The sequence below is a fragment of the Mchenga conophoros genome, linkage group LG19 (assembly GCF_057382185.1).
Source record: "Mchenga conophoros isolate Kocher_MC1m ecotype Shallow Benthic linkage group LG19, M_conophoros_male_GT1.1, whole genome shotgun sequence".
Taxonomy (NCBI): Eukaryota; Metazoa; Chordata; class Actinopteri; order Cichliformes; family Cichlidae; genus Mchenga; species Mchenga conophoros.
This window is the reverse complement of record NC_140544.1, coordinates 13135380-13163335: the sequence shown is the minus strand read 5'-3', so window position 1 is coordinate 13163335 and position 27956 is coordinate 13135380. Positions and strand designations below refer to the sequence as shown.

Below are 27956 nucleotides of genomic sequence, written 5' to 3'. Positions count from 1 at the left end.
TTCATATGCTGGAAGCAAAGCCGAAAAATGTAAAATGTGCAAAGCGTACTGTTCGAATTAGGCCAGCACTCAATGACAACATCTCCTTCTTGCTGGCTATCAGACACCAAGAAAACTAGACTGACATAGCATGAAAAAGGCTGAGTGAAAACACGAAGGACTTCCAGGCAACACAAGAAACGGGCAAAGGAGGCAGGAGGGGGTATCTCAGATGCATGCGTGATGTGATACGCATTCAGAAATACAGCAAGAAGACTTACAGTACAACAGCCGAGCATCTTCATGGATGAGAGTTAAAATGCAATAAGAGTCCTATGGTCCAAAGTTTACATGAATTTAAAGAAAGTCATATTTCAGGTTTTATGGGAAAAGCTTATCTTATCAAAACTGCTTCCAAGTGAGAATTTAGTTACATTTTTTCAACTTATTTGGGATGGGTGCAAAGAGCTTGGGCTCCCAATATTGCATAAACAGTTGCTGTTATATGTAATTTACATTTTTATAGCAACAATTGTTTCATAATGTAAAACCTATAAATTACAGAGAGACAAAGTTAATCACAATTATCATGTGATCCAGTAAGAGTAAGCACTTGGCAACGGTGGGAGCGAAGAACTCCCTTTTATGAGGAAGACATGAGGAAAACCAAGCTCAGGAAGCGGCAGCCATCTGATGCAACCGACTGGGGGATGAGGCGACATTGAGTCAATCCAACATACTACAGCATCAAATTAGATATATATTAATGATAGAAGCCAGTTAAATTAGTGTGTCTCCAATCAACAGTCATCCCATTTACTTACATCTATTTGCATCCATGAAGATGTATTTAAAAAAAAAAAAAAGGATGTGAAATTAACACTGATGACACTTTACAGGGAAGAACAGAAACTCACCTCTGATAATATAAACCTGTCCACCTATCAAGTGTTTTAGACAACAGAACAGTCCATCTGACAACAAGGGTTGGACAGCAGTAAGAAAAACAGCGGACCAAGATGTCAAAAAGGTAGTAGGGTGAGAGAGTTTCAGGTGCAGACATAACAGAAGATGCAAGGAAAGAGAAACAGGGTCAGAAGGCCAACAACAACAACATTTGCACAAAGTTCAACAAGAGGCAGTTTTTGTTTGAACTTGCTGCTCAGATCCCTGGAAGCTGACTGAGGAGGCTGACCGGGAAATGAGGGAAACCAGAGGAAAACTGAAAAGCAGGTGGTGGCCGAGATAGAGTACACTATCTCTGATTCGGAGAAGTTATACGCTGTGCATAGTCCCTCTCTGACTGAACGTAAGGAAGCGCATAGTATGTAAAATATATAGACTATGACCACAGATGTTTACAGGAGATACAAACTCCTATGCACAGGCTCAACTTGTCCTCTTCCGCTCTAGCATTTGAAACATTAAAAGTGTTTTCCTGCTCTTTCTCGAACTGGACAACAAAACGTTTTAGGGTACTTACTGGGTGGTTTGTTAGCAGCCAGGTTTTTGAAGTGGATGCCTTTGATGACTTCCACAGAGAGACGTCCTGTTGTGGCGTTGTAAACCAGGCCCACGAGGATCTCCGGTGTGGAAGCCTGACTGACTGACTGGAATGACGAGGCGCTTTCACTGCATGTCATATCTGAGAGGCTGACCTGGGATTCGCCACCCTGAAAGAGTTGGCAAACATTCAGAACATTCTTAATATCAGTTTTTAATTGTTAAGGATTTTCCAAAACACAAATGAATTACAATTCAAACAGCAGTTCACTACACCCTCCCTTTACTGCTCTGTCCCAGCAGGACGTCAAACTCCTTACTTGGTCATTGTACTGAATTTTTCGCATTCATCGATCACGTCAAGTAATCACTCTCAGACAGACGGGTGAGGTACGCAAATAACTGCCATCTACTTTATAAACACAGACAGATTGCTAGCATGTTTCAATCAATCTCAGTCTGTCTGTGCCAATGAGCGCAACTCATCTGTAATCCAACACAGTTGTATTCTGGTTATATTCCTGAATAAAGGCAAAGCTGCCGAATACCTTAATGCCTATTTGATTTTGCAAATCACCGTCATGCAGTTACAATGTATCCAGTTTTCCGGTTTCAAATCTACGAGGTTCTGGCTTTGACTTCTTTTAATACACTACATACATGATGTATTTACTATCACAGAGTGTTGGTTTAGGCAAAATAGTGTCGTATAGTACACGCTAAATAATGCTAGCCACTATAACTTGGATATAAAATATGGTGGTAGCCAGAGTGGGATTAATGATCTGTTACTGAAATCACACTCAGTGGATAACGGCTTAACCAGGATAATCCTACTTTTGAACACTAATAATAGTAACATTTACAAAATAAACTTTGCATTTGATTCATTACTACCTCAAACTGTTGACTGAGCTCTTAAAGTCATCAGAGAGTGAGGATGCTGGACTAGGCCAGAAGCTGGCCATGGAGAAGAACCGTGAGGAAAATAAATCAGATTCAGGGAAGATTTTAATATGATATCTCCAAACAGATAGCTAACCCGCTAAAAAAGGAGCCTGTATTAGGCTGGGCAAGCTAACATTTGAAGGTTACGTAATGCACATCTTTTCTTTATACTTAAGGACTTGTGTTTTTGGATAGGCTAAAAATACTCTTTACATTTTTAGTTATCTTATGTTCAGTGAATTAAGCACTGAATGTTGCTGTATTGGGTTAATTCAGCACCTGGATATCTACATAAATAAAAAATATTGTTACTAAAGGGAAAGAAAACTAATATCTGACAGATTCAATGCAGGATAAATAGGTGCCTTTTAAGGCTGCCTTTCTTCTTTGTAGCCTTTGAAATAAAGTGAGCGAAAGGAAAAAAATAAGTAAACTGATTATTGTTTATTCCCTAAGATGAAATGGAGGCAGTGTCGCACTACCATCTACTCCTGAGAAGCATTAAAAGCCAACAAGCAAACAAAACAGGCAGTTCAGTAAGAATGATCTGCAAAATGTGATCTCACTCTGAAAATGTTATCCAGTTGGATGAAAGATCAATCAACAAAGAGAAGTAATTAGTGAGGTGATGAGTGGCAGCTTGAAAGCCAACACCTGCTTTGATCATCTTACCGGGAGTGCACAGCATGGGTCTAATGTGACCGGCACCGACATTTTGCCCTGAAGGTTGAGCTTGGTGAGGTAGAACACCTTTTCCCCGAGCACCTTCTCCTTCTTCATTTGTCGCATGCTGTAAAGGCGAAATCTGATAGCATAATTGCTGATCATCTCTGACTCCACATGGCTGAAGCGGAAGGTCTCCGTGAAGATGGGGCACGGGCCTCTCTGGATCCCCGTCTTCGCCCTCTGTTTCTTGGTGGGCAGAAGCACCAGATGAACCTGCCAGGAGATGTTACCGGTGCGCTTGTAGCTGGGAAGGTCGGTTACTGCCATGATGGTTACAGACAGCTGCTGCTCCTCTGAGTTGTAGTCAAACACGATGTCGAGGGTCCCGTATTTTGCAACAGGATCTGGTTCATAACCTTTCGGTAGCTGGGCTGCTGATCCACGGGCTGACATATCCTACGGAAACCAATGAAATGTTCAGTGTTCAAAATAACACCTCAATCTAAAGTATCACTCTGATATTGCATGACTGGTATTTACCTCTGGGCTGAGGACAGCTGTACTGTCACTGGGCACGTCCTCCTCATAGCCCTTGTTGAGGTAACTCTCAGTCTCGGGGCCGTCGCTGCCCTCACTGGGACACTTGCCAAAAGAGAGGTGGGGGCTACCGCTGGTGTGGGACAGATCACACTTGGCATCACCCAGATCTGACAGCGTGCAGGACATCCTCGGAGAGCCATTCTCATCCTGATAGGGCGGTGGCTGAAGCTCATCCAGTGGCGGCGTCCGTCTCATCCTCTGGATGCAGTTGACTGGTTGGGAGGATATAAATAGATAAAATAACAAAATACAGACACATCATAACACATCGTTTAATAGGAACCATTAAAGAAAGTAATTTGGTTGCACACATTTACAGCTTCATCAGTGCTTCACTGTAGCAGCAGGTGGTGATATTCTGTATTCTCATCATCATCAACAAACATCATAGCATCAAAAGACCAAAACGGTCTTAATGCCTTCCAACATACCCAGCTTGTCAATCCAATTAAAAGCACTACATCCATAAAACAGGGTAAACACATATCTATTCTTTTTTTCTTTTTTAAGCAAAAACGTAACAGACGGGGGTTGAATGGTTTTCAAACTGGAGGAAAATCGTGCATTTCTTAAAGACTATTTTCAGCCTCTGATTTGGCGAATGTGAGCATTACAGCAGAGTAAATAAATAAATGGAGCTCTGTGGCACCGAAAACAAAGAACACTGTGCAAAGCTACAGAAACACAGGCAATTATTTTCAATTTTGAAGGTTTTGATCTTATTATTTATTTGTAAACAATGAGAGAAATGTAAAACTTTAACAGAGTTTAAGTAACTTCAAGGACCTAAAGTATTTAAATTTTTACAACAGGTTGGGTATGTAGCCCATTTAGTACATATGGTAGTGGAACACCAACTACAGCATGTATTCAAAATCAATCCTACAGACTTAAAAAAGACACAGATCTTGGCATTGCACGATGGATTATGTTCGCAAAGTTTCATCTGAAGAAACCACAAGACCTCTCGAGAAATGCCCTTCGGACAGATGAGAGGTGATTGGCCACACTGTACAGCATCACATTTGGAGAAAATTAAACACCAACTGTCAGCACCAAGGTGGAGGCGTGATGATTTGGGCTTGTCTTGCAGCCATGGGAGCTGGGCAATTTGCAGTCACTGAGTTGACCATGAAACAAAGTATTCTAGAGTCAAATGTGAGGCCGTCTGTCTGACAGCTAAAGCTTGGCCCAAACTGGGTCATTCGACAGCACGAGGACCCCAGGATCCCAGGCACAGCAGCAAATCACCTTGATGTGTTTCTTTTTAAGAATGGCTGAAAAAGAAAGAAATCAAGGTGTTGCAATGGCCCAGTCACAGTCCAGACCTCAGCTCAATTAAAATGCTGTGGAAGGAAAGCAAACGACAATGAACTGAAGAAGAGTGGGTTAAACTTTCTCCACAGTGTTGTGAGAGAAAACAACGACTTCAGTTAAAGGTGGGACAACAAACTACTGAGTCACGTGGTGTACTTAGATTTACACGTGACATCTTTGTACATCTTATTAAAGATTAACAGATAATAAATTAATTGTAACAATACCAGGTGAGTCTTAATGTTTAATCTTCAATTCTAACTCTATCAGTATTATTTCGATCTGTAAATTTGTCATTATTATGATTTTGTTTAAAAATTTTCAGACTTCTTTTTCAGCCTCACAAACAGATCTGATGCAGCTGCCCTCGTGAGTATAATAGCTCTGCGAGAGGAATCTTTTGAATGCACAGTCTAAATAAAACATCAGATACACACCATTAAAAGGACTGAACTGAATACTTCTTAATCTGCCACACATTTTATGCCTCTCACCTTTCTAAATGATTCAGTTGCCTGGAAGGCAAAGAGTGAGGCTGTGCTGAACATTTCTGTGGCACTTACAAAGAAGCCTGAATAGTGTTGTCAGCTGCATTCTCAAACCTGACTCCTTTGTCCAATTTGGATTCACAATAACTGAGCAGCCAATGCTAATACTCCCAGAGGGACGCTGGTGAGGAATGAATGCTTTAAACCCAGCCTGTTGCAGAAAAAAATAAGGGGGCAGAGAGAGAGAGAAAAGAAAACAAAAGATGAAGAAGAACATAACTTGAAAAGAACGATCTCTTCTTTCCTCTAACTTTTGGAAAAAGCCAACACTGTCATGACGTAATCCACTCCAACACAATGTTCCAGCTTTCTCCCAAGTTCCTGAAACTTTCACTCTTAATAATGTCGGTGAGACACCAGCTCAAAGTGGCACATATCAGTGGCAGGATAGAGGCAAAGGAGTCTTAACTAAGTGTCATGGAGGGCTTGATAAAAGGAGCAAATCCATTTTGAGCAGCTTTTTCCCGCTGAGCCGGGGGCGGTTGATTTGATAGAAGCTGCCGTGTAAAAGCACTACTCTTTTCTCCAGCCCGCTAATTGGGACGGTTACCATTCTTCCCCTCGTCTCACCCACCCTTTCATCCCTTCTCTGCTGGCGTTCGCCTTGTTTTGCCTTCTTGTACCTCTTCAAGTGGGAAAACAGTTTGTGAATCTCGCCTGTGAGAAGCAGGTAAAAATATCTCAGATGAAAAAATGAGAGATGCTGCATTCGGTTGTCCTTTTCCCAACTGTAAGCAGGAGGAAACACACCTGACCTCCTGATACCTTTCTAAAAGTTTTAAAAGGAGTTAAGCAAAAATATCAGCGTCGGATAATGTAGAAGGCTAAGTGTAAAGAAAACAGAAGTGCCATCACCCCAATTCAAACAAAGCAGGTGAAAGAAGCAGATAGATTTACTATATTACCAATAAATACATAAAACTGATATTTATTCTCCCTGTGAGAAACCAGTTGTGTCAGTGTTAAAGCCACTTTCTGCATGGTGTAAATGCAAACAAGCTACTACTTTATCATTAGTTTTTTCCCAGAAACACACTGAGAAGAGCTGCACCACATTCCAGCACTGACCTCACCAACTTGAGACAATGCTTTCAGTTCCAGACGTGCCCCAGAAGTGACCGTCTGCTCCGTATCTCTTAAAATAGTGGATAATCTACTCATTCATTCATTTATTTATTTAACTGGAAGCTGTTTAAAGCTGCACAGGGCAGATGAGGAGACAGGAAGTCAGAGACAGCAGGAACCGAATGGAAAATTCAGTCAATTTTCAAAATAAAAGACCTCATACAGACTAAAGTCTCTGATTCTAAAACACTCGATGGAAGGACAAAACAAGGACACCCAGTATGAGTGCATGACTCGAGTTACATTAACAGTTGCACACCCTATTGTAGACCTTTTGTTAGGTTTTGTATTGTTGATTGTCATTTATGCTTAGAAATATTTAACCATATATGCTTAGAGGTGTATAATCAATTGTGTAGTGATAGGATGTGTGATCTTTAGCAGGCTGCAAAGGCTTGGTGTGCATTGCGCACCTACATCCTGGGAACATGGGAAGAGGTCGTACCTTGTTTTATTGTTTTATGGTAGGATAAACGTGGCTATATCTGTTTTAGGCTAAGTGCCTTTTGTTTAGATGAACTGTTGGACTTCCAGACCAGCAGGTTTAGGGAAGTCATTTATGGGGTCACACTCTGACCCCTCCCCCCCCCCCCCACACACACACACACACACACACACACAGGCAAGGTACTCTTTGTTTGTATGTAGACGTCGTATGTTAATGAACCTATGCATATTCATGTAACCTCAATAAAAGAGCAGTGTTACGGGGGAGCGGACGAGAGCAACTGGGGTCAAGCGAAGGAACGGCGTTTGTCCGGTTCTCTCCCGTGCACGAGAAACATGAAGAACTTTGCCTACTTCGTGTCTTGCTTGCGGTGTAATTATATTGTCTTCAGCGTTCCAGCGAATAGGTTCAAGCTACAAACCTATCACCTTTTTACCCCCAACTTTATAGATCCTTAAAAACATATAAAATATGCTTGAAGATGTGGCTCTGTGGAACAGTGGACTGAACCCAGCTGCAATGTATTCCAGTTCTTGTGTGAAAGCTATATTTGAAAAAAATAATTAATTTATTCATTAAAGAATCTCTGAAACACAGCCGGGATCTATTTTTCTGGCTTAGCATGGTGGTAGAAACTAAATCTTAATCCTGAAGACAATGTACAGCACTGGAACTACTTGCTGGAACTACATTTCACTCAAGAAATAATCCCTTAAAAATTGTGCAGAGTATAGACTATGACGACTGAATGCCCTCCTCCCAGTTTCAATCCCCATTTATTCTCTGTCTACAATATTCTTTGTAAAACATGTGCTCAGAGGTGTGGATACTAAAAATGGCTTCCTTTTGCTTCTGAGTTGCAGCATATGAATAAAGCTATCGTGATCTCACTTACACCTCACCAATTTTCATGTGAGAAAAGTGCTAAATGTGCAGGTTTGAGTGCGAGATGAACAAAATTTGGCTGAGAAACATTCTCTCACTTTTGTTAGTTAATGCTTCAGAAAATGTTTTTTTGCTCTTATTGAGCTGGTTGGGTAACCATTCAGAAGTAAACAAGGTCTTTAAAAATGTGGCCGACTTCCAACATGGCACCAGTCATCGCTGCACCCTCATTCACAAGTGAATTTTGTTCTATGTGAAAAACTAATTTGCTTCTTTCCAAGGTTTATGTTGGATTTTTAAAACCACTTTCATTCAAACTGAATCAAATCATGAACTCTGGATTGATTAATTGAGCTTTCTGGTCAGAGGTAGGCCAATCAGCTCTGAGTAAAGTGCATGAAATAAAGCCACAATCAATGAAACCTCATCCCCAACCTCCTGTAGCAGATGGCTGCTGTTTCTGAGCCTGGTTCTGCCGAAGGTTTCTTTCCTGTAAAAAGTGAGTTTTTCTTTCCCACTGTCACCAAGTCATCGGGGGTTGTTTGATCTTTGAGTTTTCTCTGTGTCATTAGAGTGTTTTACCTTACAAAATAAAGTGTGATTTGGTGATATATAATTAAAATTGAACTGAAACCATAGCAACAGGTAAATTAACAGAAATGTGAGTGTCTACCATATTTCTCTTAAAAGAAAATAATAACAAAAGAAAAAAAGAAGAGTTTTTTTTACATAACAGAACAGTTTACATTTAATCTTTAAATCTAATCATTATTATTTTTATAATAACTGTTTTTTTTTTCACTAATTATTATAATTATTGCCAAGAGCAAAGTACAGGTGACAAGACAAAATAAAAATATGGATACAGTGACAACACAGTTTATTTATGGACCTACTCATAATCATATACAGCAAATGATTTGGAGGGTCCATTGACCATAAGCTGAAATCCTACTATCCACATGAGTGAGAAAACCATCAAAAAGCACTGGTACATGCTGTGCAACACGGTTCTCAAAGTGGCCATTAGAGCAGGGGCTTACTTCAGAGAAGGGAAACCTTAGATCATTTTTCTGCTTTCTGCTTACTTCCTATTTTTGGAGTCTGAGTGAAGCCACCGGGGCACCCAAACTCTGATTCTGCAGCTCTGGCACAATCCTCCTCATGTTTTATACATATGTCCTGAGGATGAAGCTCTTCATACTCAGACAAACACAACAGTGGTAGCTGTGGGTGTGGAGAGGAAGCTTTTATGGCTGTTTGCTTGAAAAAATAATGAAATGCGTGTCCTTTAGCGCTCGTGGAAAATCATGGAAACGATTCACCTATTTATCTAATGAAACTTTCCATATTGCAGAGAAAGCCTGAACCGATGTCAGCCATGGCACGAGGCCGCTGCTTTGATATTGCTGGTCCACGGTGGGAGAGAAAACCACAGCCATCAAAGCCTTACCACAGGGAGGAAAATAATGATCCTCCAGTACTTTCAACCGAAGTGCAGCCACGGACGGACAGAGTTTTTACCTCCTCTTTGGTTATAGTCGAGCAACTATAAGTAAGCTGATTATGATCTGATGAACCAAAAACTTTACAGAAGGCACACAAACAACTGCTTTTCCTTGAATTTGTTTTCTTGGCAGCCAAGAAATACATCATCTGCCAGTTATCTGGATAATCCTTGAAACCTTTAAGGGTATTAGAATCATGAGGGAAAAAATCAAAACAAGACCTTGCGTAGCTAACATGTTGTCATAAATAAACCGAGTAAATTTCAAATTATTGCTGGCAGGCTCTTGTGACTCAAATCCCTGCTTCTCTCTCACGCACAAAGAACACTCACTACGTGACGTTCCTGCAACAGGCAAGTAGTCAGTGATGGATTTGTGCAAGAAAACAAACATGACTTCAAACCAAAGTAAACAGCTCAGTCAATATATACTCACCAGCCACTTTATTAGGTACACATGTCGAACTGCTCGTTAATACAAATATTGGCCAATCACATGGCAGCTACTGTTTGCACTGATCTAGACATGGTCACAATGACATCATGAACTGAGCAAACTAAGCATCCGATTGTCTGCGTGTGTGTGTGTGTGTGTGTGGGGGGGGGGGGGGGGGGTGAATGTGACATTGTTATTGGTGCCACGTAGGCAGAAACAGCTGACTTACTGCTGATCCTACACAAGCACCTCTGACGTTCACAGGCGATGTTCCTGAGAAGTTCCTGATTATACCTCTGCATGAGGTATAATCAGAATCAAAACACTATCAATCCAGCAGGGGAAATTGTTTTTATTATCGACACACAATTAAAAATTATAAATATGAAAGAAAATGTAAATGCTGCACCGGTCCGTTGTGGTGAAGAGAGAGCTGAGCGTAAAAGCGAAGCTCTCAGTTTACCGGTCAATCTACATTCCTACCCCCACCTATGGCCACGAGCTGTGGGTAGTGACCGAAAGAACGAGATCGCGAATACAAGCGGCGGAAATGAGCTTCCTCCGAAGGGTGGCTGGCCTCTCCCTTAGAGATAGGGTGAGAAGTTCAGCCATCCGGGAGGGGCTCAGAGTAGAGCCGCTGCTCCTCCACATCGAAAGTTGAGGTGGTTCGGGCATCTGACAAGGATGCCTCCTGGGCGCCTCCTGGGTGAGGTGTTCCGGGCATGTCCCACTGGGAGGAGGCCTCAGGGCAGACCCAGGACACGCTGGAGAAATTATATCTCTCGGCTGGCCTGGGAACGGCTTGGTGTGACCCGGCCCCGGATAAAGCGGAAGAAGATGGATGGATGTAAACTTTCTCTACTAAAAAATAAGTAAAACAAAGACGCTAAAAGCTCCACACCCACAGCATGACTGACCTTGTGGGTAAGTTTATTGAGTCTGCTGGTACCTGCTGCCTCAGCACACCACAGTACAGATGATGGCACAGGCCACCACAGGCTCATACAACACTGTGAGCATCATCGGGGAGATATTAAACGACCTCAGTCGTCTCAGAAGTTGATAAGTTTTTGGAGAGCACTTCTGTGTTTTTAATGAAGTTTATTTTACTGTCATTGTGAACACCAAGACACCTGTAATCTTCCACTGTCTCCACCCAGACCCCATAAATGCAAACAGGAGTCAGCGGTGTTCTCATCCACATACAGTTTGCCCAAGTTAAGCTGCAGATGCTTTTGCCTGCATCACATAACAAAGTTACCCACCACAGCCTGATACAGCCCACTGTGGCTGAGTTATCAGAAAACTTTTGAAGGTGTCAGGCCTCAATGCAGGAGTTAAAGTCCATGGTGTAAAAGGGGAAGATGAGGGAGAGGGGACAGTGCCCCGCAGGGATCCCGTATCGCTTACTACACTTACTGTCCGACACACAGTGCTGCAGGCGCACATACTGTGGTCTGCCAGTCACTTAGCAAACTATCCAGGTCACTAGGGAGGCATCCACCTGCATCACTGTCAATTTATCACCAGTAGAGCTGGCCTGAAAGCACTGGAGAAGTTCAAAAAACATGATTCCCACAGTGCACGTCAGTTTGTCCAGGTGGGCGTAGACATGGCTGAGCAGATAGAGAATGGCTGGGAGGCAAACTGGAGAGTGGCGGACATTGTCCTGACACTTTGGGCTCCTTAGAACCAACTGAGCATTGTTTGAGTCTACAGCCTCCCTGATTATTGTCACTCCTTTATGAGCACAATGTAATCATTTTCTGATAACAGGTCACGTCACAAAGCTGAAACCATCTCAAACTTGGCTTCTTGAACATGACAGTGAGTTCACTGTACTCTAATGGCCTCCACAGTCACCAGACCTCAATCAAATAGAGCAGCACTTGGATGTGGTGGAACAAGAGATCATGGATGTGAAGTCAACACATGTGCAGCAACTGTGTGATGCTATCGTGTCAATCTTAGAGGAATGTTTTCAGCGCATCTTTGAATTTGAACTATGAAGAGTTAAGGCGCAGTATTAGCAAGGTGTATGTGGCCAGTGAGTACATGTAGTGCAGTATTTTCAAAGTAAGCTTTAAAGCATCACAGCTGCAAAGGAAATACTGCACTGACATTTACATTTGAGGCACCAGAAACAAAATTCAGATTTCAATGATTACCTTTGGGACAATATTCTCTAGTTGGCTCCTTCGTGTCTCTAAATGAAGGCAGATTAAACATAAATTCATTCTAAAGTTTTGCTAGTAAGAGTTACCTGAAAATCCTGGAGTATAATATTACTGAATAGCACTCATTTCCCCATGTGGGATTATTTTCTATAGTGACCTAAAAATTCAAAGCATCATCTGAAGATAACAGAGACCATCTAGTGGATATCAGGAGACGCTCTGCTTTTCTTCAACAACAACCTTGTGCAGCCCGTTGCCTCTCTGCTAATGGAGTCAGAAGCACGCCATGTACTACTTCTCTCCCAGCTACGCATTCAAACGCGGCTTTAAATAGACTGTGCCAGACACCCGGCACTTGAACCCACTGTCTTATATAACACAAAAACTGGTTCAGACGTGATTCACCAATCAAGGACCCTGGCATAGACTAGATTGTTTTTGTCTTTGAAAAATACTGTCAGACACAAGCATTCCTGTCTGGGTGTGACGAAAACAGGCAACAACAGCACTGCCGATATATTTCTGCAGGATGGAAAAACAGGTCAATCGGGGACTTTTAGATGAATTTGACATTCCTTGTAACAGTTTTCTTCTCTATGCAACAGATACATTTGCTTATTTGCTTTCCCTAAAGGGCTAGTTTCACATTTAGGGGCATAGTGTAGGATGGTTCTTACAGGGTTAGATGGCAGGCTGGATATAGAGGTGAAAGAAGCACCTCAGGAAGCCACGAGCTTAAAAAACATCCATTGTAAGTGTTGACATGCACAGTCTCTTCATTTTAGGCAGAGCCAGTCTTGTCATTTATGCCATGCAAAGCTATTTTTTAAGCATAAAGTTGGGTAAACATTTACTGAGGAGAAAGTCAAGAGTGGCTTTTTGTATAGCGTTAAATCAACACGATATGCTTCTTGGCCAATAACGTGTCAGATGAATAACAAACTAATCCAAGGAGGTCAGTGCCAGCGCTCTTCTGTGACTGAACCCACCTCGACAAGGGTGAAGAACAATCGCAGCGATGGCGAGTCGGGCAGAAGGGAAACATAGACGTGTTATAAAAAAAGAAGGAAGAGTGCGAGGCTGCGGCTGTGCACATTGTACAGACAGTTGACTGTTTCACAACCCTCCCACGGAGAGTGTGCTGAACGGCAGCCTCGCTTTGATCACCTCTCTAGATTAACTGACAGTGTGTGTAAGTGTGTGTGTTACACATATGGTGTTCTTGTGTTTGTTGGTACAGAGCTGCAGAGGACTGTGAGCATTTAACTAAAACTCCCTGAGGTGATATGAAGGAAATATCTGAACTTCTCACTGTGTCAAATCTGTGGATACACGGAAAACATACAAGACGGTCAAATGTGGGAGGACCCACCATCATCAGCTGAGGCTTCACTGCTGTAGCCATCATAATCAGCAGTAAGCGGGCTGTACTTCTGCCGGCTCTCCCAGCTGAATCCTCCAGTGTGCTTGGCATTAGAGGACACCTTGGCTCCTCCTCTGAGGCCCTGGGAGCGGCTGACCGCTTCCTGATACTGACCCATCAGTTCATCCTCGCTGTCTGACGATGAAGCCTGCAAGTCAGCGTCGGAGTAGACCTTATCTGTTTGGGGATAGAGGACAATACAGTCAGTTCCACAATCATTTCCCTCCACACTGTCTTATATATCACAAAAACTGTTTCAGACATGATTCGACACACACAGTGTATATTAAATTAAAACAAAAACAATCGTGGTGTGATTGAACTGAAGACTTTTAGCATTAATTAGAGGTATTTTTAGGAATTTGCTGGCTTTATCTGAGGAAGTTTTATACACAGTCACACATTTTGAGGGGCTTAAAAGTAACTTGACTACTGACTGACTGTTTTATGGCCATGTGAGGCCCGTTACCTCGTTATAGAAATAAAAATTATGTTGATAAAAGATCTGGAACTACCTGTCTCCTGGAGCTCTCAATATGAGACCCAAAGAGATGTCCAATCAAGTGAGGGAGGCCGTTAATCATTCAATTGAAAAAACAAAACAAAAACAAAGAACCTTTAGAAGTGACCAAATCAACAAACTAGTACATTTTTTTTAAAAATAAAAGGAAGCATTCACTGGAAGAGCTGAAAAAACCCCACAGAAGATGACAAAAGTGGATGATGACAGGCTCAAAAGGTTGAAGGACATCGTGAAGGATTTGAATGTAGCTGAATGAAGGTCGATGAAGTTCATAATTTGCAAAATGAACATTGCACTGTATTTAATAAGGCTTTAAACAAGAGATTAAGTCTATAAGCTCATCAGGTCGAGTGTTTGGTACATTTATTAGACCGCCTGTCATAAAAGCAAGAAAACACAAGTTATTTAAAAAGCTGTTTAAAATAAAAATGATATTTATCAGGTAAAAAACAAAGTGAATTCTTGTTTTAACACCCAAATCTGAGCGGACAACTACCAAAAGTAATTTTTCTGTTCAAGAAAGCAAATAAATGATGGAAAATCTGGCATCTTAATCAAAAACTAATAATGTGCATTACTTTGTTTTTCTGCTGTTTCTAAAAGAGTAAAATTGAAAATGTTTGGATAACAACAATACTTATAGTTTAGCATGAAAGAATATGATTAAAGAGCTTGCACACACTGGTGGAGTAACCATTACAAAAACATAAACTTGATTTTGAGAATCACCAATACTGTTAATTTAGAACATCTGAGGATTAAACCTCACACTGGGTGATGGTCTAATAGGTTTTGTAAGCACTACATGTTTGCTGATCTGATGGGATGTCCTTCCATAGACAGCATTTTGAAACCAGAGGAGATGCCCCCTGCTGGCTATTAGATGGAATTCAGGTTTAAGACAATTTTACTTTGGCTTCACTTTAAGAAGCATCTTTTTATATATAAAAATAAACACTGTATGGGTGGAAACAACAGATAAAATCAATGAGGGAAAAAAATCATTGCACTGGTTCTGGCAGCTGTAGCTTATTGGATCATTCTGAACAGAAAGCTCGTGATCGCTCAGAAAAGCCTTTGATAAGTAACTGCAGTGAAAACAGAAGAGCCCTGTGATTAAAAAGGAACATCTGCACCCTCATCCTGCGATGTTACTCTCTCCTTTTGGTTTCTCCTCCACCAAATTACCTCCATCACACATCCAGCGTGATGTAGTGACTGAATTCAGAGAAATTTACAAGATGTTTAAAATTCTGCTTGTGTTTTCAGTCTGTGTGTCATTTACTCTGATGTCATATACTCTTATGGGTTTTCTTGTTTATCTTGCCAAGTGGTTCTACAACATTTCTACTGGAATTATCACTCAATGCGACTCTTTCTTCATCACATATTAAATTTAAATCTCTTCTAAATTCGATAGCATTTATGGACTAAAGCATCCTTTAAACGAGTCATAAATTTGTCAAATGCATAAACTCATTTAGTTCGGTTAACTGATGGTTAGCCAAATCTGCTCACCTGCTTTGGTTGTATCAATCCAGCAACAATCATGCAACTTTCAATTAATGCCTTTTGAGTCACAACAACAACATGCTTTCATCAATGCTTTTAAAAAAAGAGCTTCCAAATGTATTTATTAGCTGTGCCGTGACAGACTGGCAGCCTGGCCAACGGCGGATGAGATATTCTCCAGGTGTTCTCCTACGCCCCATTCCTACGCGCTAAAATGAGATTTTTGTTGTTTTAAAAGCTGAACAGGTGACACGTTTTGAAACTACTACAAAGGTTGAAAAGAAACTGGATAGATTTGTAACAGGTGTGTTTTACAAAAGCTAATGGACGTGATCTGAACACAAAAGCACAAATTGCCAGAGCCAATTTGCCTTCCACTGCAGGCAGGCGAGGGCGTCTCAATAAAAGCTGCTGTGTTTTCACAATACCATTTAAGAGACCCTTAAACAGGCAAACGTGTGATTCCACACGGAGGACAGATTGAGATTGAGTGAACCAAGACTTTCAATAGTCTAAACTTTGAACGTGTGCAGCAACCTGAAGTCACAGTGGAGGCTGTTTAAACAGTAATGAAGATTATTTCCAATAATGAAGCTGCCATGGTGCTCTGTGCACAGTTGTTACACAGCTGACAACTATTCATGGAAAACATAAAAGACTTTTTTTTTATCTTTGCCATCCTTAAATATTCAAACTCTAAGTCAGGCCTCGAGGGCCGGTGTCCTGCAGGTTTCAGATGTGTCCTTGATCCAACACAGCTCATTTAAATGGCCAAATTACCTTCTCAACATGTCTTGAAGTTCTCCAAAGGTCTGATAATGACCTAATCATTTGATTTAGGTGTGATATCTAAAGCCTGCAGGACACCGGCCCTTGAGGCCTGGAGTTGAACATCCCTGCTCTAAGTGGTCACTTAAAGACTATAGTTAGTTACACGTCCTCTCAATTAGAAGAAGGTATTTCTCAATGTGATGCAGATGCTCAGTGAGGGGATAATTAAAATTAGGGAAAGAAACACAATAAAGCAGAGAATAAAAATGTAGCTGATCAGAGCAGTAAGCGAAGTCAGGAAGCTAGTTTTCTCTCACTGTAGCTTTGTATTTTTTCCAGCAGGAGGCAGCACAGCTTTTAAAATAACCCAATCCGTGGTTGCTCTGCAAACCTTCCCACTAACTCAACATACATTCCCACTTACAACATGCAGTCTTCAATACATACATCTTTAACAAACAGAATCAGGAAACTGTAAACTGTTTTTTCAACAGACCGGTAACAATTCGAACTCAAATATTTGTCTCATGTGTCTGTCAAAACAGCCACTGTTCCAAATCTGTCCACACAGAAGGTCATTGAGATTAGTCACTTTGCTGCGTTACACTGCCTGCCTTTGTTTTCTGCAGATGGCTTCTCTGAGTCGAGCAAACTCCCCGTGTGGGCTCCCGGGGGGCACCAACCTTTTAAACCTTTGAAGCCCCCGTGGGCAGATGACAAGTAAACAGTCCTACAGCTGTCAGTAACAGTAATCCCGGCATGGGCTGAGAAAGGCCAGTGTCAGTGGAAAATGCCTCCATGCAGAGGCAGGGCCTCGTGCTGGGATCAAAGGCACTAAAGAAAATCAGATGTGAAAGAAAGACAACCGAATGTGCTTTCATTTTAAATTCATGCATGCTCACCTTGCAGCTCAGTGGTTTTCCTGAATTCATCAAGGCACTGAAGGCTTCCTGGGTTCTCTAGTGCCAACTTATTGTTGAGGTACCAAAACAGGAAAGTCATGAGGATGATGAAGAGTCCGATGGCTGTCAGAAACCCCAGCACCTCTGGAGAGACTAGAAAACAAATACGCATTTTTAAATATCAAAACGTGACTACTTAAGCTGTTTTTAGCCTTAAATCGAATGTAGTAGGTTGTCATGTTGTAAGAAATGGTAATAATGGTAATAATTTATTCACACCCGCTTTCACTTTTTCTGAGCTAAAAAAAAATATTCAGAAGAAGTGACAGTTAAGTGAAACCTGGGTCCAGGCCAGAAACAACACAACTATCCTCTAATGCTAACAGGACATCACCTCTTTGCAAAACATCTGCAAAATCAGCAGGTGAACACAAAGCCAGCAGCAAAGAATGTAGAGTGATGTTACAGATGAATGTGTGAGCCAAATATTTAACAGGGAACAGAATAAGTGCCAAAAAAAAAGCAGTCCAACTTCAACTCTCAATTTCTATCTATATCTATTTCTACAATAAAATCGACGTGACATCTGACTTTTTACTTTTCCACATTGACAGAGTTTTTCACGTGTTTCAAAATAAGGAATCCTGTCAGTGTGTAGGACTAAGAGACTGAAGTTAGCCTAAGATTAATCTTTATGCTTTTCACTCATAATTATAAAACATTTCAGGTCCTCTTGGTGAGTAGAGAAAAAAAAACCCATAATAAATAATTTTTAGATTAGTTATTAAGTAACGTGTGATATATGTTACTTTTTTGAAAACGACCACAAATTACATTAACCAGTTGTTAAAAATAAAAACAAATGACTAATGTCCACATTCACAAACATCTTAGTTGTACAGTTAGAACACATCTTGGCTCCAGCTGAAACCTTCGCTGGGTACAATGCAGAAAAAACATCTGTACTGTGTCAGTATTTAGCATCTGACAAAAAAACACTTCTACAAACAATGCAGATGAGAGACACAGAGGCAAAGAAACCGGAGTGAAGGAGACACTCAGAGGGGTTGTGTCACTGTAGAAACGCAACCTGTTGGTTGCCATAGTGACAGGTTCAGGTGCAGCATCACACGGACCCCCAGACGCACGGGCGAGTCAGATCTCATTAAAGGCAGCACTGAGTGCCGCACATCAGGAGATCCAGTTAGGTCTGGACACAAACATCATTAGCGAGGCTTTGTTACGCCAGAATGAACCGGCCCAGGTGATACATGTATCCTGACTGCACTGGTGACAATATAAATGCATGACCTTCAGCTACATGTATGACCTTATGACATCAGGATGGAGGTGCAACGCCATCACAGACGGTTAAACGTCAGGATGCTTTTCTATTCTCTCCATCAGTGGCATCAAAGTGATCAAATAAGCCTATCATCTTTGTCCTAAACCACTTTTTTACTGTGCTTACATTAAAGATTTTGCTGCAATCAGCCTTCAGAGACCTGCTGTCACCACCTGCAGCCAGTTCAGAAGATTTTTTTAGCATTTCACTAAGGACAACTCATCTGTAACCAGAGGGTTCACTTCACTTGTTGGACTGTCTGGCTGAAGTGAGCGGTTATAACTGTTAAATATAAAAACACGGACAATACAAGGATGGAAACCTCCATGCAACAATGGAAAAAAATAGGTGGTTGACCAGTGAATGTGTTGAATTTTTTTTGCTTTCAACAACCAACTGCATGTAGTTGCAGCAACCCGCTGGTCATCAAGATGTTGAGCGTAAAACAGTCGTTCAATCACAAGGCAATTGCACAGACAATGGCTTTTACATTGCCAACATGTTGCAAGCACAACTCATGTGTCGTATTCTGGTTATTCTGGTAATTGTGTCACTTATTTTGGAGGGTTTACAGAATTCATGCTTCAAACCTACGAGGTGCTGGGTGAACTCTAAATTCACCTAGCTGACAACACAAGGTTGTAGCACAGTGTAAAAAATGAAGTATTTGATGAGTGTATATTTTTTAGATATAGTCAGGGATCCTGGGTCTGAGCGACCCAGGATCCCTGAGCAGTTATGGACTAATATTATAATATATATTTTGTATTGCTGTCCCTCGTTATCCCTGCTTGTGTGTGTGTGTGTGTGTGTGTGTGTGTGTGTGTGTGTGTGTGTTTCTGCGGGCGCCTTCAGGCCTGGTGGGTGTGGCCCTGCTGGCGGACTGGCCACACCCGAAGCCACACACCTGCTGCTGATCAGGCCTCGTCGGGGGAGCTACTTAAGAGTCTTGGAGCTCCCACCGACGTGGGATCATTTCGTGAGACTTCCCGTCAGTTCTCCAGCTGGTCTGTTTGTGAGTGTGAGCTTACCAAGTGAACTGAGGGTACTAACTACTGCCTCTATTTTCCCAGGAAGGATTGCTGGATGAGAGGGCAGCAGACACAGAGTGCACTGGCACGAGGGAGCAGACACATGGGCACAAACACGGGGAGAAGACACGGAGTGGAAGTCGGGAGCACACGGGGATGTATTATTGTTGTGTATCAGTTCCATCACTGTAAATAAACGCACTGCTTGTACATAGAGCACCGCGCCTGGGTCCTCCTTCCCCACACCCCCCACGGTTTGCCATGCCGAAACGTGACAGATATGGTTTAAAATGCCAACTTCTGTTTGGCAACTCTCTGGCAACAAATCCACCCCTGACCATTTTCTCCTCCTCATTTTGTTGCTCATCCTCTGTTTTGTCAACTAAAGGGGAAAAAAATGGAACTTTTAAAGGTTTTGATGATAAAGATGATAAAGAGCCATTTTAAAGGTGTCTGGATCCAGATCAACTTCAAAGGTTAGTCAGCTCTAAGCAGGGCCGAGCCAGATTTCTACTGAAATGTTTATGAAACACAGTTTTGAATAATCCTGTTAACAAGCTAAACTAATCCCAAAATCTCGCTGAAGTCAAAATTTAAAATGAGGGACAATTAATACTTTTTCCCCAGCATAACGAGAAACATTCCCAATTGTCTCAGCTATGATGCCTGATACTGTAGATCAACCATCTTAGTGACACAACAGACTGCAGCTGTGCTAACCAAAAGTGCTATTAGACAATAAACACTACAATGGAAGTAAAGCGCCTATTAAAGCCAATAAAGGCACTCATTAAAGCCATTTTTAATAAGTATGACGCATGTTCTTACAGAATGATTATGTCTTACACTACAGAGCTTTGCAAAGAGGCTGCTGGTTGTGGTGAACAGATCAATGGATGATAAAACCAGCAGATTCAGTGTGGTGTCTAATGGAATCAAATGTTTCCTCAGTGCTGCAGAATTGCTTTGCATTCAGAACATGTGGGGAAGAACAGGGGATTTTACCTCTGAAAGCTGCTCGCTCAAACACTTCATACACAGAGAAAGTTTGTGACAGAAAGAAAACTTTAGCAGCAGTCTGTATACTTTCTGTCATCCACCTGAATACTGGTGAGCATACAGAGTGGTGCACAGTGGTGATGGTGAGAAGAATTTAGATCCCAGGATGCAGTGAATGAGAAATAAATGTTCAATGTTCTTTCCAAAACTTGAAAGGGTTTAACATGCTACACCTACACCTGGCTCCTGTTTCACATTATGCAACCAATGGCATCGTTACTTATAGATGTATAAAAGATAGATCCAGCTGCTGTGGTAGGATCCATCTGTTTTTGAATGTCATTAAGAAGCTTCAGGATGAGTATTTTCACTGGTTCCATTTTGGTGCTTTAAAACCAAAGGTGACTGGTGCGTTGTAAATTTTACTGTGAACCCACAACCTATAATATATCCTAGATAATCCTAGTGATACGTATAATGCACATACACATAAACACATAAAATGAACTTAACATGTTTGATATGATCAGAATGGAGTGACCAAGCCCATCAAATCATCAATAAAACAGTTCCCATATTCTTCTATAGCATCAGAACCCGTGTTTGCAACCTCAGTCATCGCCCCCTGGTGGTCGTTATAAAGAATGCAGGTTTAAGGTCATTTTGCGTCAACTTGACTTCAGATCTAAAAGCTACATCTATCATCTACATCATCATTCAAATACAGATCAAGGAGGTCCATTTAGAGAACATTTCCTCAAACAAAAATCCAAAATGTAAAAGCCAGCATGCATTAAAATTCAATGCAATAAACTTTGATACAACTATTACGCTACTTTAGTGTCTTTTCTCCGTTTCCCTGACTTGTTTCTTTGGATGCCTCTATATGAGTTACAATGCATGCAACTAGCTTGTATCTCCTGTGTACAAACACTGGCTACTGTAAAAACAAAAGAAAATGCTGATTAAAATAACTAAACTGTAATTGCGGGAAAAGTTGTGCAGAGTAAAATAAAAAATGCAGCACTAGGTCTGGGTCTGTAAAGAACAGTCCACCTATTTTTTTCAATGTATGTGGATACACATCTTTCACCAGTCATACATAATAATTTATTTGACCCAAAGAATCATGGGTGTACTGACATACGCCCATGAATGATGGGGTGGCAGAGGTACTCAGCAGCAGCCAATACGTAAAAGAATAAACGCCTGAGAAGCACTTGCTTTACAATATTTCATGCACAGTCACAAAAGTGGAGAGATGGAACAGGTTTTCAAGTGCAATGGGAGACTTTAGATTACTGCTGAGCTCATTTACCATGATGAATGCAGCTCTACATGTAAAAGTCCATTTTGTTCAATTAAACCAAGCTGCTGCCTTTCTTACAAATGGGAGATAATGAGCCCATCTGGCAAGAAAGTACTTAGAAGACGTGTTTCTCCATTAGTGGCAATGATGACTGGTTCTCTGTTTTTAATTCCAATATAATGGCTGTAACAATTAACTGGTTTTAGCCATTAGTGGCACCAAGAGGAAAGAACTTGCACTGGTTTCAGTCTATTGTGTGTTTGTCAAGATTGAATAAAACCAGGTTCATTCCAGGTTTGAAGGAAAAATACATCTGTTCTTTTAAAGGGGAACTATTATGCTTGTCCTTACTTTTGTAATATTTTACACTGATCAGAGTTTCTGCCAGGAAGTTGTTAACCCCAGTGGCTTTGACAAGCAAAATTAATCAATGTGCTTTAACACTAACTGATAGGTGCATCTCCTCAGACGCAGCGACAGGCAGTGGGGTTTATTTCCCATTTTACGGCCTACACCAGTGACAGAACTCTGCATCAACTTAACATCATTCCTACAGCCAAGAATGAGCTGGTCGATCGTATTTTGTCATCACTGGGAATCATCTTACCAGTTAAAACAAATCTTTTTACCAATTTTAAGGTTTTTTTTTAGTTTTTTCAAGCTGGTGTTTATTTCCATCTTAGACAGGTGGTGGTGTTCATATTAAAGAGGGCCAAAGCATCTAATAATGAGATCACCACATGTACTTACTACTTGCTTACTATCAATGTTTGTGAGCATGGAAGCCCCGCCCACCAGTTTTTCAAACCATTGGTTTACAAAGCACAGCAATCAGAAAAAGGTGTGTTGAAAGGCAGACACCGACAACCTGTAGTTAAATTCAGTCTTTATTTATAAAGCACAGTCACCTCGAGGTATTTTATACTGTTAGGTAAAGACCCCACAATAATACAGAGACAACCCTAACAATCAGAAAACTGCCTCTAAGCAAGCACTTGGCAACAGTGGGAACTAAAAACTCCCTTTAACAGGAAGAAACCTCCAGCAGAACCAGAAGAAGGCTCAGGGAGAGGCACCGTCTGCCGCAACTGACTCGGGTTGATGGACGGGAGACTGAGGGCGACAGTTTTGGATGCAAAGAGCCTTCCAGCTCTATATAGGTCTTTAGGGAAACAGCTCCTAGACTTTAAACACTTTCCTGATGCGTTTATGGCCTCAGTGACTTTTCTGGGTTGGACTGAATAAAAACAATGAGACCATTTTGTAAATTTTGATCATTCTGTTTCAGAAAGGAGGATTATCTGTGATGTGCTCTCATAACTTGTGATTAATTTGTTATTGACAAGTTGTTAGCAGTCAGTTCCTCTCCTCGTTCCTGACATAAACTTTCAAAATATGTATGTGGCAACGAGTAAACTCTTATCTGAAGGCTTTCAAAAAGGACTTCACAATGCTGCATAAAGGCCCAGTACAAGTTAAATCCAGATGTTTATTGAACTCTGAATCATGCAAATCTACTCTTTTAGAGTTCAAAATGAAAAATACAGATCTGGAGCTTATTTTACGCATAACATCGTCCCAGTTAAGCTTAAGTAATTGTTGCTTTAACAACAAGACTGCTACACAAAACAACCAGACTCTTTCACATCTAAAGAAGCAGAAGACAGTTACATAACCTGCCGTGTGCTTATTTCCACCTGATACTCGTCTGTTAGCCTTAAAACATGTGTGCATGCCAGGAAATTTGGCAGATTTTAATTTTGTTGTCCTCTTTGTCTGTAATGAGCCGATTATTGTTGGTAGCTTTCAGTGTCTGGTCGCACGGCGCTAAGGGAGCAGGAGGCGTTCTCTCATGGGAATGTCTGTCTGCTCACACTGTACCAGCTTCTCACTGTTGACTGAATTATTCACAGCACAGATGGAGCGGGAGGGATCCTGCTCTGTATAATTCCCCAAATGCCTCAAACAGGGAAAAGAATATTAAATCGTGGAGATCTACAGTGAGTTTCACTCCTGACTTCAAACTACTATATATTTTTATTTTATCTACACATAAACTGCATCATACTTCTTTCATCTGCTAAAAAACAAAACAAAATATTTCATCAAAGAAAATGTTTTTTTAATTCCACAGCAAAACTGGTGCTGTGTGAAAGTGTGGGTGCTGTGTGGTATAAGCTGTCTAACATCATTTATCATTTTCCTGTTGGACTTACTTCACCAAATAAGCCAGATTCCATTAAAATACTGAGAATAGCCCCGTGTGTGGGACTGACTGATGACTCACCGGACGATTAAACAATAACCGACTGTGTTACACAAGAAGCACAGAGAACAATTATGTGGGAAAGGAACCCTGTAACAGCTATAAAATGTACCGAACACCTTTAAAAAGAGCCACTTTTTGAAAATTAATGTGTGAAGTGAATTAACAACCAAGTACTTTAGAAAATACACATATTTGGCATTTCCTGCAGCATAACTCATACTTTCCTCCTCATGGCAACAGATCAATGAAATCAGTTCAGGATTAAATTCCTAATTAAATTTAGAGAAATATGAGTATCAGAAAAATACAAAAACTTGTATGTGCAGTTTTCACAAACTGAGAAAGATTTTATGCAATTAACAGATGTCTCTGTTAATGGAAAATAAAACCTCTTAATAGTGATTCCCCCCCCCCAGAAATGACACCACAGATTATAATGCTGCAAATATATAAATACTGCAACACTTTGTGGGTCACAGGCTCACCCACAGCTGTGCTCCCTTACATGTTTACAAAAGAAGAGAAATCCTGTGATTCTATATTTGGATCGAATATCGTTCTGATAATGAATTCATTAGCTACATATATGTATATACAACCAGCCACTTCATCAGGTACACCGTCAGACCTCTTCAGATGGTTTTAACAGACCTCTCTGCACTGAATCATACTTGTTATTAATCTCTGTCTCTCTTCCACAGCATGTCTTTATCCTGTCTTCCTTCTCTCTCCCCAACCGGTCACAGCAGATGGCCCCGCCCCTCCCTGAGCCTGGTTCTGCTGGAAGTTTCTTCCTGTCAAAAGTTTTTCCTTGAGGCGACTGTTGTTGTGATTTGGCGCTGTATAAATAAAATTGAATTGAATTTTACCCTCAGAGCTGTATTATTCCTTAATGGCATAGATTAGCAGCTATCATGACAGCATGCAGATTTATAGGCAACACATCCATTATGTGACCCCCCCGATTCTACCACATCCCAAAGGTGCTTTATTGTATTGAGACCTGATGCCTATGGAGGCCATTTGAGTGCAGTGTCTTCATTGCTATGTATAAGAAACCAAATTGAGATGATTAGAACTTGGCTGGTGCATTAAATTGCCATCAGAAAATACATAATGTTTGGTCATAAAGAGATGGATATGGTTAGGAGAATTACTCAGGTACACTGTCGCATTTAAATGAAGCTCAGTTGGTACTAAGAGATGCCAGATTTCTGATCAAATCATTCATCTACTGTCCATTTTTGTTGAGCCTGAGTGAGATGTACTCAGTTCCTGTGTCTGTTCCCATATGACAGAAGTGGCATCCAGTGTGGTCTTCTGCTGCGGTAGCCAATCAGCTTTAAGGTACAACGTCTGAGTTGTAACAAGCGTGTGTTTGAGTTAGTCCTCCCTCTCCAACAGCTCAAAGTAGAGCTCCTTCTGTGTGACGAGCAGTGTTGGTCAAGTTACTTGAAAAAAGTAATCAGTAACTAATTACTGATTACTTCCCCCCAAAAGTAATCCCGTTACTTTACTGATTACTTATTTTCAAAAGTAATTAATTACTTAGTTACTTAGTTACTTTTTAAAAACACGATTTACAACCTGAAGAGGTGATAAAGCGATAGATCTTTCAGCCCAATTCTACATTTTCTACATAATCCATCATACAAAATGTAATCAAATGGAAAAAATCTCTTTTTTAAACTTGTTTTATTAGTTTTAATCTTTTAACTTTATGCATCAAGCAAAAATTTTATTATATGCAACATTCTCTGACTTGAATAAATTAGTTTAACATTTAAACCTATTTTCTGCACATTCCAGCACATAAAATAAAATGTTTTTTGTGTTTACACTCACTCTTTCAAATAGATGCAAGTAAAACACAGCAGAAAATAAATAAAGTCAAAGACTCAGCGGTCCTGTTGCTTTTTCACCTGTAAAGCAGGAGTGGGGCAGGCGGAGGTTTACCCTGGTGCAGGTGTGCCGCGGTCAGTTGAAGAATCCGCGACTTTCTCTGTGAGTTTCCCATTACGTCGTAGCTACTCGGTGCTTGTTTGGAAGTTTAAGGGGTTTTTTTCGCTGTAAAAAGAAGTTTTCTTCCCACGCACAATGGACACTAATGTTTTTGTCACTTTTTATGGAATCAAACTCAAAGTAAGGTCAGTACTTCCACGCTTTAAACGCTGCACGCTCATACTCTCTCCCACAATCGATATGTGATCCATTGTTGATCTGCAGACAGCTGTTGTCACTAACGGCGCACTCGCTTACGTCACTGTCATGAGACATTCTCGCAAAAAATCACGGTTTTAGTAACGGGAAAGTAATGGTAATCTAATTACCGTTTTTGCAATAGTAATCCCTTACTTTACTCGTTACTTGAAAAAAGTAATCAGATTACAGTAACGCGTTACAAGTAACGCGTTACTGCCCATCTTTGGTGACGAGTGGAGCAAAATGTTTTTCTTTTACTTTTCTTGATCCTGCTTTACTAAAATAACTAAATTAGGTTTTACGAGTAATGCACATATTTAACATTTTGTCGTGTGAAATGTTTAAGCCATGCCTCATGTTGCCTCAGGCAAAACTGAATGGCTCCCATTATCCTTCTCAGAGTGAGGAGTAAAGCTCAATTTAATTCTGGTATTGGATGGGTACTCCGTATCAGCAGTAATTCAGAGATTTAATTAGATTTAATTAAAAATTGATTCTCCAGTCACTGGTGAATGCAACAGAAAAGGCACAATGAAAATTGCATTTCGCTTTAATCAGTGTAAGAAAAGCAATTGGCTTCAACTCCTCAAAAAACAGTTAAAAGATGACAACCACCTCCCTGGTTGGGGAGATCCAACAGTTTTCATGTTCGTCTAAAATAAAACTCCTGTAGCTGCCAACATTTCACACCAGTGGGAACCAAGAATTACAACCAGAAAAGCCTTTTAATAGTTTAACATTCAATGCAATGACAGCAAGAGCCAGAGGCGTCCTCGGCTTTCATTTTACAATGTCAGGTTTTCTAAAAGGACACAGTGGATGAACTACATCTCACGTGATGCTCCAGGAGGAGGAAGAGGACATTGCTGGATAAAGTCGGATCTGTCCACATGCCAACTGTCATCAAGAACCAAACCTCCTCAAATCCACATAGACACCCACACACTCCACAGGCAGCTCATAAGCACTCTCAGCGCTCCCATGCAAACTCCCACACATACTCTGAAGCACATTACCCACAGAGTAGCCACACACATGCAAACACACAACACATACACCTGTGGTAGTTTCAAACAAATGGATTAAACCCACATTAAACCCACGCACACACACACACACACAGTTCTACAAGCAGACCACTCAGCTGCCCCCTCCATCATGATCAGGACCTTCTGCAATCACTTGTGCATATTTATTTTTTAGTTTGAAATACTTTCTTTATGAACATGAGTATGCTGTGGTAAAAGAGAAGTACTCGGTACTTTCACTGAACATGCCAAGTTACAGCTCTTCTAGTTAACTTGATTTATTAGTGTGTAAAAATGCAAAAAAATAAATAAATAAATAAAAAATCTGGCAAGTCAGGAACGTCAATATATGAGCTGCATCGAAAACAAACCATGTCTGCTCACCGAGAAATGACTAGGAGCAGGATTTGTTATTAATATATGACAGTGAAAAATAATTACTAAGGTTAACCACGCATTGGAGGGTATAAGCATCCTGGATTTCTTTTAGGTAACCCAAAAAA

The 27956-nt window shown here is 40.8% G+C and overlaps 1 protein-coding gene across 4 annotated transcripts in view; it reads right to left on the bottom strand.

The window, feature by feature from the left end:
- syt14a (synaptotagmin XIVa) overlaps positions 1-27956 on the bottom strand; it is a 54054-nt gene that overhangs the window by 8479 nt on the left and 17619 nt on the right. For 3 of the 4 annotated variants that reach the window (XM_085257148.1, XM_085257149.1, XM_085257151.1), the window contains 6 exons: positions 17271-17423; positions 13512-13739; positions 3637-3908; positions 3103-3552; positions 1463-1652; positions 897-953 (listed from right to left, as the gene is read on the bottom strand). In XM_085257148.1, coding sequence (XP_085113274.1) covers positions 897-953; positions 1463-1652; positions 3103-3552; positions 3637-3908; positions 13512-13739; positions 17271-17423 — 1350 coding nt within the window. The remainder of the gene's footprint in view (positions 1-896; positions 954-1462; positions 1653-3102; positions 3553-3636; positions 3909-13511; positions 13740-17270; positions 17424-27956) is intronic. The other variant, XM_085257150.1, reaches the window with a different exon arrangement.